Source organism: Podarcis liolepis (assembly GCF_965112155.1).
Source record: "Podarcis liolepis genome assembly, chromosome: 8".
In the NCBI taxonomy this organism is placed as follows: domain Eukaryota; kingdom Metazoa; phylum Chordata; class Lepidosauria; order Squamata; family Lacertidae; genus Podarcis; species Podarcis liolepis.
In genome coordinates this window covers 20,078,977-20,094,162 of record NC_139560.1, presented here as the reverse complement: position 1 = coordinate 20,094,162, position 15,186 = coordinate 20,078,977, and the positions used below count along the sequence as shown (strand labels likewise).

The following is a 15,186-nucleotide window of genomic DNA, read 5'->3' as shown; positions in this document are numbered from 1 at the left end:
AGCAAGAATGGGAGACCCGTAGTCCTCTGGATGTTGCTGAAATATTTAACTTCCATCATCTCTGACCAATGGCCAAATTTAGAATTAGTTGGCTCTGCCTGTCGGAGGGATCCCTGCCTTTTGCCCACCAGTTCCCAGGCACTACTGGTTGGAGTTCAATAACATCTGGAGCGTCTCAGGTTCCTCACATCTGATTTAGGCTATAAGTATGACTTTCCTCAAAAGGGTAAATGAGATTGAGAGAAGCTGAGTCCCCCATCTCTGAGACGGACTAAATCATGTCTCAAATTGGCTACTGTGACACAACTGTAAAGGCTCCTCATCTCTTGCTATTTTTTTTAAATAAAAAACTCTTTAAAATATAAAACAAAACAGTACAACAACTTTCATTTTGCTAACACTTTATTTTTTCATATTAAAGCAAGCATAAGAACTATTACCAAATAACCAAAACATTGTCTTATGTAGATGAATTTGCCATTTTATTCTAATGAATGGTCTAAATGGTAAGAGTCAGTATAACCTGAGTGTTTTTGCTTTTAATAAGCCTTTGGGTTAGGGTAATTGTTGTCATATGCTCAGAAACCTGGAAAGGGAAATTTAATAGGGGAGAACATGAAACAATTGTTAGCCTCGTATTCAGCACAGCATTTATTATCAAGGCTGACAAAACATTAGACACACATTTTAAACAGTGTAGTGTTCTCTAGAAGTTGTTGGATTACAACTCCCATCAGTCCCAGCAAACATTGCCAATGGTAATAAAATGATGGGTGTTGTAGTCTAACAATATCTGGACAGTACGACATTGGCTACCCCTGCCTTATACTGTTTTGTTTTTTAAAGAAATCAAAACCAAAACTCATCCCCACCACTGCTCCTAGTGCTTGTTCTGTCCCGGCCTTTTAGCCTCAGCACATCCATGACACTTCGAGCATAGACGTCGCGCAAATTAACATTGACGGTGCAATCGCTGGACATGTTTTTTGTGAGCTTCTTTAAGGCTTCACGCTGCCGGAGAGCAGCTTCCTTTATCTTCAGCGTGAAGTAACAGGCAGAAAAGCGGTCATTGATGATGGCTATCGGCAAAGCCAGAATGAGAATTCCTGACAATATACACACGAATGCCACTATCTTGCCGATGGTTGTGTCCGGCCTAATGTCTCCGTAGCCAACTGTCGTCATGGACGTCGTAGCCCACCACCAAGCACAGGGCACACTTGTGAAGGTTGTGCCATGGACACCTTGCTCGACAAAGAACTCCATGGTGGAGAAGATGGAGATGCCCACAGAGAGGAAAAGCAGGAGCATGCCGACCTCTTCGTAGCACTGGGCAATGGTCATGCCCAGGGACCGCAAACCTGCAACACAATAGAGATTTCAGTTCAGGTCACAGCCTCCATCAGTGGTGACTGGTGCCCCCTTCTCAGGGGTTGGACTGAGGAGGAATGGTGGGGACGACCCCCCCCCCTTCTCCTGAACCTTCCAAAGAACAGGACATTATAGATTTAGAACAGTGGTTTGCAGAAGGGCATAGTTCAGAGGCTGCAGAGGGAAGAAGCTAGGAAATTTTGGAAGAGGAACAGCAGGAAGGAGCAGCACCAGGGAAGATACAGCTGACAGACTCAGTGTCTTTGGAAAGCATTCCTGACCTCCCCTCTCCTGGGACCAGGTGTGCACTGAGGGTAGTAGAACAGAAAGCTCAGAGGCAGAAAGCTCACATTAGGTGTGACATACAATAGGAGAGAGGGAGGGGGTGGGACTTTACTTGGAGCAATGGCATTATCCTAGTTAGAATGCATTCCTTCAGCTCTCTGTGCATAGGGAATAAATTACTTGGTAAGAAACGTTTTTTGTTTATCTGCTTATTGGCTGCCACTGTGGGAAGGATAGGAAGAATAGGATTCCCTGAATCCTGACGCCCCTGGGACTTGTAGGGTGGATGACTGGGATGCCAATGGTAGGTGGAACCTGCATCAATGACAGCTGAGCCCCATAATCCTAGTTTTGTCCCCATTCTCCTCCCTGCTGCAAGGGCAATAGTAAGACAAGCTAAACAGGACCAGTAATGGAGTGGGATAGAGAGGCCTTGAGCAAAGCTGTGGTCACTTGGACACTTCCCACATCCAACTTGGCAGGGAGAACAGTCCCTGGTACAAATATTTCCCTAGGTTTGAGGTGGCTCAGAGGCCAAATGCAGCTCTCTAGGTCTTTCTATTGGTCCCTCAAAACTCTCCCTAGGGCCCAAGCCTCCTTTCCTGGCTAGACCCTCAGTGTCCCTGCTTTGCATGCTTTTCCGTGGCCTTGACTTCTGATCAAGCCGTTTGCTTGCCTGGATGGAGGATAGAGAGGTGTGCATGCAGAAACTAGCCTACTGTACAAAGGTAACATCTGCATTTATTTATCCACCCACTTTTGCCTCTGGTCCCACCCACCACTGGCATGTGGTCCTCAGGAGAGGATGTAGCCCTTGGGTTGAAAAAGTGCTCTCATCTCACCCAGTATTTATTAGGGGAGGAGGCCCAATATAGCAAAAGAGAAAGGAAAATGCTTTTGGAGAGGTTGGACATGGGGTCTGAATGAATGGAACACTTCTTCCAACAAAGTCAGCCCTGCTATTCTCCTTTAACGGTTAAAACCAAAACAAAACATATTTAGTATCCTTATGTAGCTGGGAATCAACCAGCACTCAGTAGAGTAGAACAATTTCTTCCCATGCCTGGGATGCAGTACTTCTGTGTAACCCATATTAGCATTTGCCCTTTTAAAGCAGCATCACGCTGTTGGCTCATATTTAGTTTGTTGACTCAGGATCCATCTGAGTTCTGCTGAAGTCCTTAAGTAAGTGATACTGCTTACCCAGTCATCTCTCCAAATTTTGTACTTGAGAATCATTTCCTGCATGCAAGAGCTGACATTCATCTGCTGTACCTCAATACTAAATGTATATGAAATAATGAATTTTAGAGGTGGATAACTGCCAACTGTATGAGCTCAGGACTATAGCTTTATTATCACCAGCCCTGGCCCAAAAACCCCCTTTCATATCAACTAGCCTCACATCAAAACAAGATTCTGTTCGATTGAGGTACTCCACACAGCTGCAATTTATGTACATGCACATGTAAAAACAGCCTCAACCCTCATATTTTTAGGCTGAAGTCCTATACAGACATCTGGGAGTTAGTCTCATTGAACTTGATGGGGTTCCTTCCAAGCACAAACAGGCTTGCAATGCATAGCACCTAATTTATGTCTCTTGTGAATGCCATTTTAATGGCACATCTCGGTTGTTTAAAATAAAAATTGACTGTTTTCCATCTCAAGCCTTCTCCAAGTTTCTTCAAAGATGGAACAATTAAAGAGCTGGTGATCCATCAGTCTATGTATGGGAGATATGACATAAAAACAATATGCCGTAGTGTCAAGATGTGTCAAGTTAGCACTTTCTGTAACTTATGCTAGTCTGGTGGAGTAGCAAGTATAACTTGCCTGCAGGAGTGGTATCATGTTTTAACACAATACATGGACTCTTTAACACCAGGATGCATTGTGGGTAGAAGTCCTCACCATAAGAGTTCATTGCCATTTCCCCCCGGCTTGGATACCAGCAAGTTTCTTCTGCCCTTATTCAATCTCCTTATTCCTCATTGTCTCTTTAAATAAATTCTCACCTCACCTCCTATGATGAGTAAAAACTGATTTCAAGGGACCAGCAAGGAAAGATGACTCTCTTATCTTTCATGGCACCCGTGACTAACATAGATCACATATGTTATATGGACATAAAAGTTTCTTTCCTCTCTCTTTCTTCCTGCAATATGTTACAAACTGGAATGATTCTGAAAATAAAAGAAATTACAGAAGCTAGAAGGCCACTGCTTTGTTAACAGTTCAATGATGCTCAGTTTATTTAATGAACCTATTGTTAGGAGGTTGTCTCCTGGAAGCTGGCATCTTTTCTGAATTAGATACCCAGAGGTTGGCTGCAATGCTGGAAATGTGTGAGAGAAATAAATATGTGATTGAGTGTTTCAGTATCTTTAACAGTTTTACATTGTTTTCTGAGCCTCCTGGAACTTATGAAGCAGCTATATACATTCAGCAAATAAAACAGGTAAAGTAAGTGAAAGGTTTTTTTTTGGAAGCCCAAATCAGATGAAAATGGGGGCACAGTTTAGGGGGGGTTGCCCTATCTTCTGCCATGTATATATTACAAAATGAAGCCTTCAGTGCTCTGCCAACTAAAAGAAACTGATCTGGGATTTCTCTCCATTTGAGGAAGTGGGGAACATGTTGCAACAACAGATTCATCTGAGGCAACATTTGAGCCCATCAGCTGCAAACATAGCCTTGCTGCTATGACTTTTCAGTCTGATCTGTTCAAGAATAAAAGAAGCGAGTAGAGTATTATAAATTCAGAATAGCTGTGTTCATATAGGCAACCCCTTCTAGGCAAATGTTTGCAGATATGAATCCAGTTTTATTTTGAATAGTAATGCAATGCTGCGAGCAAGCCATCTCTGACCCTTGCCAGTTTACTCACTCTTGACAATGAAATGGGCAGGCAACCAAATTAGCTTATATAGCACTAATAGGGGGGTGATGAAAAGGTTAGGAGAAGTGATTGGAGGGAGTTTCTAGCATGACGGTCCAATTAACCTGTGTTGGGGTAATAACATTATTTCTGGACTGTACCACTTCAGGATGCTGACATGATTGGATACTCTTCCACCCCCCCCCACCCAAACAAGTCAAATTCCCTGAACAGAGAAAACTAGATGATGCAGCGAAGGTTTTAGGAAAGCTTTCTTCCTAACATGTTAGTTTTTCTGCATGTAGGGATTTTTTTTCTGTTGTTGTTGTACGAAGGAGAATTCAGTCATGTAATTCCTGCTGCCCCCTACTACTATTGGTGCAGTTCAGAAACAGGTTTGTTCCTTGTAAGAACTAGGCCTCAGACCAGGGGTAAGGAACCAGTTGCCCTTCAAATGTTGCCGGGTTACAACTAGAAGGGTCACAGTCTTCCCACCCTGGCAACCTAAAAATCATGACGATTTGCCTATTCAGCTTCTCAGAACTGTAGGACCTCAGGGCAGATTTAGATAGTTTTCTAGAGGGAGATGTCACCCTGAGGTGAACTGGTCCCCTCTGCTTAATTCTCCCACAATTGTGGGATACAGAAAAGATTCAGTTTCCTGTGGAAAGTGAGGCTTGCTAAGAGCTATGGGTCAAGCCCCATGCTGGGTGAAAAATTCCTGCATTGCAGCGGGTTGGACTAGATGGTCCTCATGGTCTCTTCCAACTGTAATGATGGAAGGTCCTAGGAAGGGTACCACAGCTCCGTGGTAGAGCTTCTCTTTTGCATGCAAAAGATCCTTGGTTCAATGCCCAGCATCTCTTGTTAGAAGAATCAAATGGCAGGAAAGACCTCTGCTTTTGATCCTGGAGAGGCACTGCTGGGCAAAGTAGACTACACTGAGGGAGATCGGCAGATAGCATCACCTGGTTTAAGGCAGCTTTCAGACAAGGGACTGTGTCCATCAGATGACAGAGGAAGCACTGTTGAAATTAGGCATTGCGGTGACAGAGTAAGTCGATAAACTGAAAGGAATGGAATTATGAAATACCCTCTCTCTGGCCACATTCACACAATATATTTAAAGTACTATGATACTACCAGTGCTTCTCTCTCTCCCTGGGGGTACTCAAGGGTATGGCAGTACCAGCACATTTCCCTCCCCCAAATGTTAAAAGTGTGGCACTTACTTCATGGTGAGTACCCACACACATACACCCTACACACACACAAAAGCACTGGATACCACTTTTAAACAGTTATGGCTTCCCCAAAGAATTCTGGGAGCTGTAGTTTGTGCTGAGAGTTATTAGGAGACCCCTGTTCCCCATGAAGAGTGATGGACTGTTAAACCTATCTGGGATATGTACAGTCACTTGCTTGCCTTGGAAATGATTCTGGGGGAAGGGTCTGTCTGGAGTTTGGTGGCTACAAAGCTTAGCTTGCAACATGGGACCAGTCTCATGTTGTGGTCCTCTGCTCATATGGAAGTCAGCTTCTCATCTGAGTTTCTTAAAATCGCCACCCCCCTTAGGTAGAACCACAAAATAATCAATTTCCCCAAGACTTTCCTACACCATGTAGATTTACCTGTTGAATGCCGGCCCAACTTCAGCATGCGCAGACCCCTCAGCAGCCTTAACACCTGAACAATACGTCCCATGTTTTCCAGCTCCTGGGAGCTGTGTCTGCCACGCAAGCTCTCCACTACCAGTGTGATGTAGAAGGGCAAAATGGCCAGCAGGTCTATGATGTTTGCTACATTCCGTATGAAGTAGAATTTCTTCTGTGCGCACAGGAAACGCAGGGCAAACTCTCCTGTGAACCAGGTGATACACACATACTCCAGGATGTCAAGGAGGTGTGGTGGCAGCCAGCTCAGTTCTACAGAGATGAGGGCCATGTTGGCAATAGAGATGATGACAAAGGCCATGGAGATGGTGCCAAAAGTCCTGGCAGCGACAGAAGACCCAGGTTTTTCCAATACCTCCCAAAGCTTCTGCCTGAATCTGGGGCAGAGGCTCCCGGAGAAGTCCTCTTCCTCTTCCTGGGCATCAAGTGCTTCAGCTTCTTTCTTGATATCCAAGGCTTCGCTCAGTTCCTTCCTCCTGAAGTACCTGTGCAGGGCAGCGAAGCACAAAATGTGACACTATACCTCATCTGAAATGAATGCAAACACTTGTGGCAGCACGTGCACCACCACAACCAACTTCAATTACAAATGCAAAAAGACAGCGGCCACTGACTTCAAAGTGTGCTCTTGTGAACATCAGAGCTGTAAAGCCAGACGATCAGCAAAAGGGACAAACCTAAAATCATCCTCAACTCCTCCGTGCTACACATCAAGTCTGCCTTAAAAACAGGGGTGGCTAACTAGTGGCCCTCCAGGTGTCTTGGACTACAACTCCCATCAGCTCCAACCAGTATGGCTAATTGGCAGGGCTGATGGGAGTTGTAGCTCATCAACATCCAGATTGCCACAAGCTAGCTGTCCTTGCTTTAGATCACACATTAATTTAATCCCAGGAGGAACCTGTTTCAAGGTTACATTAGCCAGCCTCAGCCCAGTATACCTGAATGTGTGTCTCCACTCCCATTGTTCAGCTCCGAGGGCCTTCTGGTGGTTCCCTCACTGCAAGAAGTGAGGTTACAGGGAACCAGGCAGAGGGCCTTCTCAGTAGTGACGCCTGCCCTGTGGAAGGCCCTCCCACCAGATGTCAAGGAAATAAACAACTATCTGACTTTTAGAAGACATCTGAAGGCAGCCCTGGTCAGGGAAGATTTTAATGTTTGAAGTTTTATTCTGTTTAATATTCCATTGGGAGCACCCAGAGTGGCTGGGGTATAAATAATAAGGTATTATTATTAGTAGTAGTAGTGGTGGTAGTCGTATACCCAGTGATTTTTTTCTAGAAAAAACTGTTGGAGTTGCTCCCCACAACCCCAACTTCCACCCCCTTTCCAAGTGCACAAGCAACTGGGTTACTTCAATACCAAACTCAACCACTGCCATGATTTTCTGTCCAGCTGCTGCCTTGCCTAGGTGGCAGGAATCCACATCAGTGGCACCCAGGCCACCACCTCATCTTAATTCCCTTCATCTGTGCTTACCTCACCTCTCCCCAACTGCATAATTAATCTACAACGCCCTACTGAAGCCTTCCCCATCCCTACTGGATTTGAGCCCATGGCCCCATCAATTACTCACCTGTCCCTGCAGCAAGAGTCAATGCTGAGCTCGTCCAGCCCCCAATACTGGATCTCCTGCAGGAAGGAAAGTGCACAGAGCTGATCCATCACGTGCAGCCGGCCCGTCTGGTAATAATTATGGATGTAACTAAATGCCTGAGAGCTCCGGTCAAAGAAATATTCATTCTCCACCAAATTGGCATCATCGCAGAGATCCAGGAGGCTGGAGGCAACGTCCCGGGCAGCTGACACCACTACAGCCAGCTTGCCCAGGCGGGTGTCCGGGTAGCAGCACAGCTTTTTCTGGGACAGCACAAAGCGGGCCCCTCCCACATTGACTGTGATGCAGTCCAAGGATGGGGCCACCGGTCGCAGCAAGGTTCCTGGCTCCTCCTCGCTGCAGAAGACACTGGACTCCACAGATCCAAAGGACGTGCTCTCACCCAGCTCCTCTCCAGATGCTCCTGAAGAAAGGGACAGGCAGCAAGGAGGGGACTTCATTCTTCAGCTGCCAGAGGCAGCCTTCTCTCTCCTAGAGAAAATGACACATGAAGAAGAAGAAGAGTTTGGATTTGATACCCCGCCTTTCACTCCCTTTAAGGAGTCTCAAAGTGGCTAACATTCTCCTTTCCCTTCCTCCCCCACAACAAACACTCTGTGAGGTGAGTGGGGCTGAGAGACTTCAAAGAAGTGTGACTGGCCCAAGGTCACCCAGCAGCTGCATGTGGAGGAGCGGAGACGCGAACCTGGTTCCTCAGATTACGAGACTACCGCTCTTAACCACTACACCACACTGGCTCTGTTAGTCAGACATGAAAGTCAAAGAGCCCATGCTGGGGCAAAGCAACAGAATGAACAATTATGCGTCGTTGCTTGCAGTTTCCTCAATTCCTCATGTAGCACTTTGTCTGCAAGATCTGCAGTGGCTGCCAATCTGCTACTGGGTCAAGATTTTGGTGCTGACATACAGCTCAGATGCAGTCTGCCTAAGAGATCGTGTCCTCCATAAAAGAGGGCATGTCTTGCAGTGAGACCTGGAGACTGACCTCCTGGTTGTGGGTGGGTCTACTGGATAGCCACAACACCCAGTTGGTAGGTCCCTCATTGCTGGGTGTAATCTGGCCAATAGTGCGCAGTCTGAATGGATCAAGGGGTCTATATAAACCCATGCATGTGTCCCAGAGCTTCCTCTTTCAGCTCGTGCATCAGAACACCTGCCCACCTCTCCCTAATTTTAGGGCATTTTGCAATTTAACTTGCTGTGCCGTCGTGTGTCATCTGTCCTTGGGACAGGGGCACAGCAGGAATTTCCCCCCACTTGGCTGATTGGCTGTGGCCATTTGGGTTTCATCTGCCGTGTAGCAAATCGTCACAACTTGTAAGGTTGCGCATAGGCCCTGGTTCATGTGATAGGGTGGGAGAACGGTCTTGCCATCCCTATGTGAAGGGTATTATGTTAAAGGAATCCAGAGCCTCAACTTGGTTTGGTCAACCCCCAAAAGGGGGTTGTGCCCGTGCCTGAGTCCAGGGGAGCATCTGGGGAGTGAACAGAGTCTGTTCCCAGGCTTTTCACCTGCCTCAGGTGTTCACCCTTGGCTGACCTATGATAGAGCTCTGGGTCAGCGCTACCTGCAAGGGTGTAGGGAGCTTGTTGAACCAGAGCCTATGCAACCACTCACTTTTCTGTAATCAATAAAGTTGTGGCCTAAATTCGGCCAAAAACTAAAACTAAAATTTGAGTTAAATGTGTCTTTATTTAAGGCGGAGGTCTCTGAGTCTGAACACGCAAATCACCTTACCCGCTCACATACCCACCAAATCACTGTGTTCTACAAAAGAGTACCTAAATTATCAGAAGCCCATTCCCCAGTAACTCAGAGCAGGGCCTTCTCTGTGTCTGGCCCTGTTTTGTGGAACTGCATCCTTGTTGAGATACAACAAACACCCACTATTTGTAGTTTCTGGAAACTGTGGAAGACATTTTTGTTTCAACAAGTCTTTCCGGCTGGATGTTATGGTTTTTAAAATTCTCTCACCCTTTGATGCTTTTTTTAATGGGGTTGCATCCACTGCTGCAACAGAAGAACCCATTCCTCACTGCACAGTACAGATTTCAGGATCAGAAGAAATGAAGGGTTTTCTTTCAAGGTGAGGGTGTGTGTGTTAGTGCTAGCCACTATGGTTGCAGAAATAAGTAAACAAAGTCTAGTAGGATATCAAGTTGCTCAGGTTTGTATCTTCTATGTCCTTTCCTGTAGTAAATAGAACCAACTGGCCACTCACCATAAGGTTTGAGATGCAAATATTTGAAATATATAAATATTGTATCGTCTTCATAATATAATCCCTCTGGGTATAGAATGTGGAGGGTGGCGTTTTTGGCACCAGTTATAGGTTACTCAAAGTCGGTATGGAACTATAAGATACTAGATATGGAAGTAACTTTTTTATGACTAAATGTGCAACACAGCAGGGCAGGTTAAGCAGAGATGCAGTGACTGGCACAAAACCAGTTTCATGGGAGCTAAATCCAGCACTCTTCCCACTACTAATAGCAGTGGCTGCCTATGAGCAACCAAGCCAGTTTTAAGGTTCTGCTACTTACATAAAAAGGTAAAGGTAAAGGTACCCCTGCCCATATGGGCCAGTCTTGCCAGACTCTAGGGTTGTGTGCTCATCTCACTCTATAGGCCGGGGCCAGCGCTGTCCGCAGACACTTCCGGGTCACGTGGCCAGCGTGACAAGCTGCATCTGGCGAACCAGTGCAGCACACGGAATGCCGTTTACCTTCCCGCTGGTAAGCGGTCCCTATTTATCTACTTGCACCCGGGGGTGCTTTCGAACTGCTAGGTTGGCAGGCGCTGGGACCGAACGACGGGAGCGCAGCCCGCCGCGGGGATTCGAGCCACCGACCATGCGATTGGCAAGTCCTAGGCGCTGAGGTTTTACCCACAGCGCAACCGCGTCCCCGGGCTACTTACATACAAAGTCCTAAATAAATCTGGACTAGGTTACCTGAAAAACCATCTTTCTCCCCACTGCCTGGTAAGGGCACTACAATCAGTGAATGGAACCTGGTTAGATTTCTCACAGCCTGGTGATTATTGGGCTTTTTCACTGGCAGCACCAGTGTTGGGAAATGCCCTCACTGCTGAAATATGAGAGGCTCCATCAATATTGGCATTCTGCCGGCCCCTGAAGACACACCTGTTTAAGTACGCAATCCTCTAAACTGAACTTCTGATTTAACTGTTTTAACAGTTGTGCTAGTTCCTATATTGCACATCCTAATTAAGGATGTTCTAAAGTCCCAATGGAATTGCTACTGTGTATTTTAATTATGTAATGCTTTTATACTTGATTTTATAGTTGTAAACTGCTTGGAAGCCTTTTGGGTGGATAAGCAGTATATAAACAAATAAAGATCAGTGACTCCCATTGCCCATTCACCATACTAGCTGGGGCTGATGAGAGCTGGAGTTCTGCAACATTTGGATGACCAGAGATTTCCCATTCTGGTTCTTCTACACTACCTGGTTCTCAGCTTGTACAGCATGCTAGAGCCTAGGAGAACAAGGTACCTTACCAGGTGGCTGCTTGCATAACAAAAAATGATGACTGTCCTTCCCGTTATTATTCTGAACCCAAAGCAACTTCTGGGAAATGCTTCACTAAAAGCACAAGTGCAGAGAAGTTGCATGCCATGACATTTAGGGATGACCACTCATGAGATCTCTTAAAACTGCTTAGCATTCCCTTGCAGTTAAAAAGAAGACAGCTCATTATCACTGGTTCTATTGGCCGGCAATCAAAACAATGGCTAATGTACACATTAGGTTTCCTCACTGGAATTTTGTTTAATATGAGGCAGTTTCCTTTTCAACATCTAGGCTGCAATCCTCTGCACACTTATCTAGGAATAAGCCCTATTAAACACAACAGGACTTGCTTCTTCCATGGATTTTTCAATTAACCTTGGCAAGGAACAGGAGCTGCAATTTACATCCGTGGCACTTTAAAAATTAAAACAAATGCGCCAATTAGTCCTTCACATTCTCTACCCATTCTGTAGATTACACACTGTTCTCTCTTTTTTGAGTGTGTGTGGGGGTGTGGGGGGGTGTTGGTTGGTATGTCCATCGCTTACTGCAACTTTAGATAGGTAAAGGTAAAGGTACCCCTGACCATTAGGTCCAGTCGCAGACGACTCTGGGTTGCGGTGCTCATCTCGCTTTATTGGCCAAGGGAGCCAGCGTACAGCTTCCGGGTCATGTGGCCAGCATGACTAAGGCACTTCTGGCAAACCAGAGCAGTGCACGGAAACGCCGTTTACCTTCCCACCGGAGCGGTACCTATTTATCTACTTACACTTGACGTGCTTTTGAACTGCTAGGTGGGCAGGAGCCGGGACCGAACAATGGGAGCTCACCCCGTTGTGGGGATTCGAACCGCCGACCTTCTGATTGGCAAGCCCAAAAGGCTCAGTGGTTTAGACCACAGCGCCACCCACGTCCCGTGCAACTTTAGATACTTCATGATTATTAGTGCAAGAATTAAAAACTACTTAATAATAAACTGCAGCATCAAATACTATGCAGCAGCAATAATAATAATTAGTGCAGCATTAAATAAATGTGCATTTATATGCTAATAAAATGTGCATTTTAATCAGCATATCCCTTCATCAGTTTATATCACCAGCCTACCAATTGTGTTTTGTTTCTCCAAGAATCTTAAAAATAAGCAACTGGCGAGAACACAGGAAGCTGTCTTACACTGAGTCCGACCTTTCGTCCATCTAGCTTAGCATTATCTATGCCATGTAGCAGCAGCTCTCCAGGGTTTCAGGCAAGGGGCACTTCAAACCCTATCTTGAGATGCCAGAGGTTGAATCTCGGAACTTTTGCATGCAAGGCAGATGCTTCACCAGTGAGCTAGACCCCTTCCCCTACCTGTGCACAGAATACTAGAGTTTTACTAATAATAATAATTCCAATTATTATACACAGCTGTGAAGCAGTTCAGAATATCTTAATTTAATTATCATTACATGCATTTATACCCCACCTTTCCTCTAAGGAGTTCAAGGTGCTCTTCACAGATCACACTGCTTCCCCCATTTTATCCTTACAACAACAACAACAACCCTGTAAGGTAGCTTGGCCTGAGAGTGTGGGACTGGCACGAGGTCAGAGCATGGATCTCCTTAGTCCAAGTCCAACACTCTGCCCAAATACCAGGTCAATAATCATCCACCAACACTCCTGTGCTACCTCAGTCAGCAGCGCATGAGACTCTTAATCTCAGGGTTGTGGGTTTGAGCCCCACATTGGGCAAAGATTCCTGCACTATTTGGCTTTGTGGACCCTTCCAACTCTACAGTTCTATGATTCAGCCCCACACGCCTCTGCAGGTTTACTTGGAAGCAAGTTCCACTGATTTTAATAAGACTTACTCTGTCTTTGCAAGCACACACAAGATGTCAATACCAAATGGCATTGGATCCATCACCTCGAAACCAAATGTTAACGCTGAAAACCAGCAAATTATTATTATTTAAACAAAAACCCGGAGTATGTAGGACGTTAAAGATAGATGAGCCTGCAGTCCCATGCACACTAACCTGCAGGTAAGCCTCATTCAACACAATGACGCTTATTTCCGAGTAAGCATGCATAAGGTTGCTCCGTCGAAGACCCCGCCGAATCCCCGCGAAATAAACCCAAGAAGCGCGACACACGGAAGCAACTCTGATGGATTGACAGGAGCTCACCTATTCCAGCCAGGCATCGCCTTCAAAGGTTCAAGAGCCACGCCCCCTTACCTGCCTCCACTCGTGCTGCTCCGGGCACATCGCAGGGCTACAGCTCTCCGCGCCTTCCCCGGCTGGCGCTCGCCTTTAAGGGCGGAAGGCTCGCCAGCTCCGCACTTCTCTGCGCACAAGCGCGCTCTGCCGCCGGCGCCTGCAGCTCGCCAACTTCTGGGCAGCGCTTCTTGGTTAGGCGCGTGAGCAGGCGCACGAGCAAATCAGAGCGCAGCTCCGAGGCGACATCAAGAGAAGGGGTGGGGTTCACCACCCGGGACATCTTTTAAAGACCCTGGAGCGGGAGCCACGTGCTTAGGAAGGAAAAGGGTCTTGCCCGAGCTGAGGAACCCGCAGCCGGCTGCGCGCCCTGAAGAAAAGTTTGTTCCCTGAGTACTCGGTAGTTTGGCAGCTCCTTCGCTTCCGTGCTGACTTGGATCCAGACTTGGTCATGCTTGGAGCAGAGACTATTGCATTTAGATCCCACATCTCTTCCAAGGAAGTGTACATGGTTCGTTTCCTCTGCATTTTGTCCTCACAAAAACCTTGTGCGCTGGGTTATGGTGAGAGACTGTGAACAGCCCAAGGTCATCCAGTGAGCATGAAACCAATGGGAGCCGGGCTTCCTCGTGCACAGACCTGGCACCAATGAAATCAAAGGGATACAGACTTGGGTTGCTTTCAGACAACATTTATTAGGTATTCATCCTGATTTGTTTGCACAAGGTTTGCTGGGAACTTGACTGTTTATTGAGCTTTTATTCTGATTGGGTTGGGAGATTATAGGATCTCACAGTTGCTGCCCTACACACTGCTTTCATCACTTTCTCTATCGCAAAAGTGTGTGGGTTTTATTGGGGGGCGGGGGAGGGAGAGTGGGTTTGCAGTAAAATAGCACCAAATCCCACTTTAATTGTGCAGCCTCAAATTTCTTATGGACAGTTGAAGCCCACCTTCAAAATAGTGGCAGTCTGAAAGTGTCCTTAGTCAAGCTTGGTGCTGGCCCATTGAAATGACATTCTTACATCTCCAAATCCAACCCGAGGAGTCCAGTGGAACTTATCTTATCAAGGAAGAATGCCCGGGATGGCAGCCGTGCAGCTTATGAATGATGAATGTTTTCATGGAAGTGAATCTCGCCAAGTTCATTATGAACTTTACGATTGCGATCTGGCAGCAGTTAAAGCTTCCTGCTGTGCTAGTCTAATACCCAAGGATGACAGTCTATGAAAAGCAACCCTATGCACAAAAACCTGGTGTAAAGCAAACTGGTGTAAAGTTAATCTGGTGTAAAGTTACATCAGATCAAAATTCCATTCAGCAGTGGGGCTGCTGCTCTGCCTAAGACTGGCAGAGGGAAGGTAAGCAGTGGGTTGCCCAGTGGGTTGCCAGGTCACCTGTCTGTGCTGGAAGGGCGTTGGATCCTGTACCTGCCTTGCCCCTGGGCAGAGCCAGGGCTGGAGACTTAATTCCAGGGGAATCAGCTGACTGATCTGGAGCTCTGCTGCATCCTAAACTGCTCATCCTGGCAGATCTGCCATAGGATTGGCCCCTCAATTATTATAGCACAGAGAGAAAGTTCAGCCCTACTTTAATAGACCTTTAATGTTCCTTT

At 46.3% G+C, this 15,186-nt stretch overlaps 1 protein-coding gene across 4 annotated transcripts; it reads right to left on the bottom strand.

Moving 5' to 3' along the window:
* Positions 1 to 419: 419 nt before the first annotated feature.
* Positions 420 to 13,751, bottom strand: KCNV1 (potassium voltage-gated channel modifier subfamily V member 1). 4 transcript variants are annotated; one of them, XM_083516808.1, is made up of 4 exons: positions 13,542 to 13,751; positions 7,788 to 8,300; positions 6,170 to 6,696; positions 420 to 1,361 (listed from the first exon to the last, which is right to left on the bottom strand). In XM_083516808.1, the coding sequence occupies exons 2-4, from the start codon at positions 8,267 to 8,269 to the stop codon at positions 850 to 852; spliced, it is 1,521 nt and encodes a 506-aa protein (XP_083372934.1). In that variant the 5' UTR covers positions 8,270 to 8,300; positions 13,542 to 13,751; the 3' UTR covers positions 420 to 849. The 4 variants fall into 4 exon arrangements, with proteins under 4 accessions (XP_083372934.1, XP_083372933.1, XP_083372935.1 ...); XM_083516807.1 differs by having other exon boundaries at positions 13,593 to 13,751; XM_083516809.1 differs by having other exon boundaries at positions 13,597 to 13,751.
* Between the last annotated feature and the right edge of the window lie 1,435 nt (positions 13,752 to 15,186).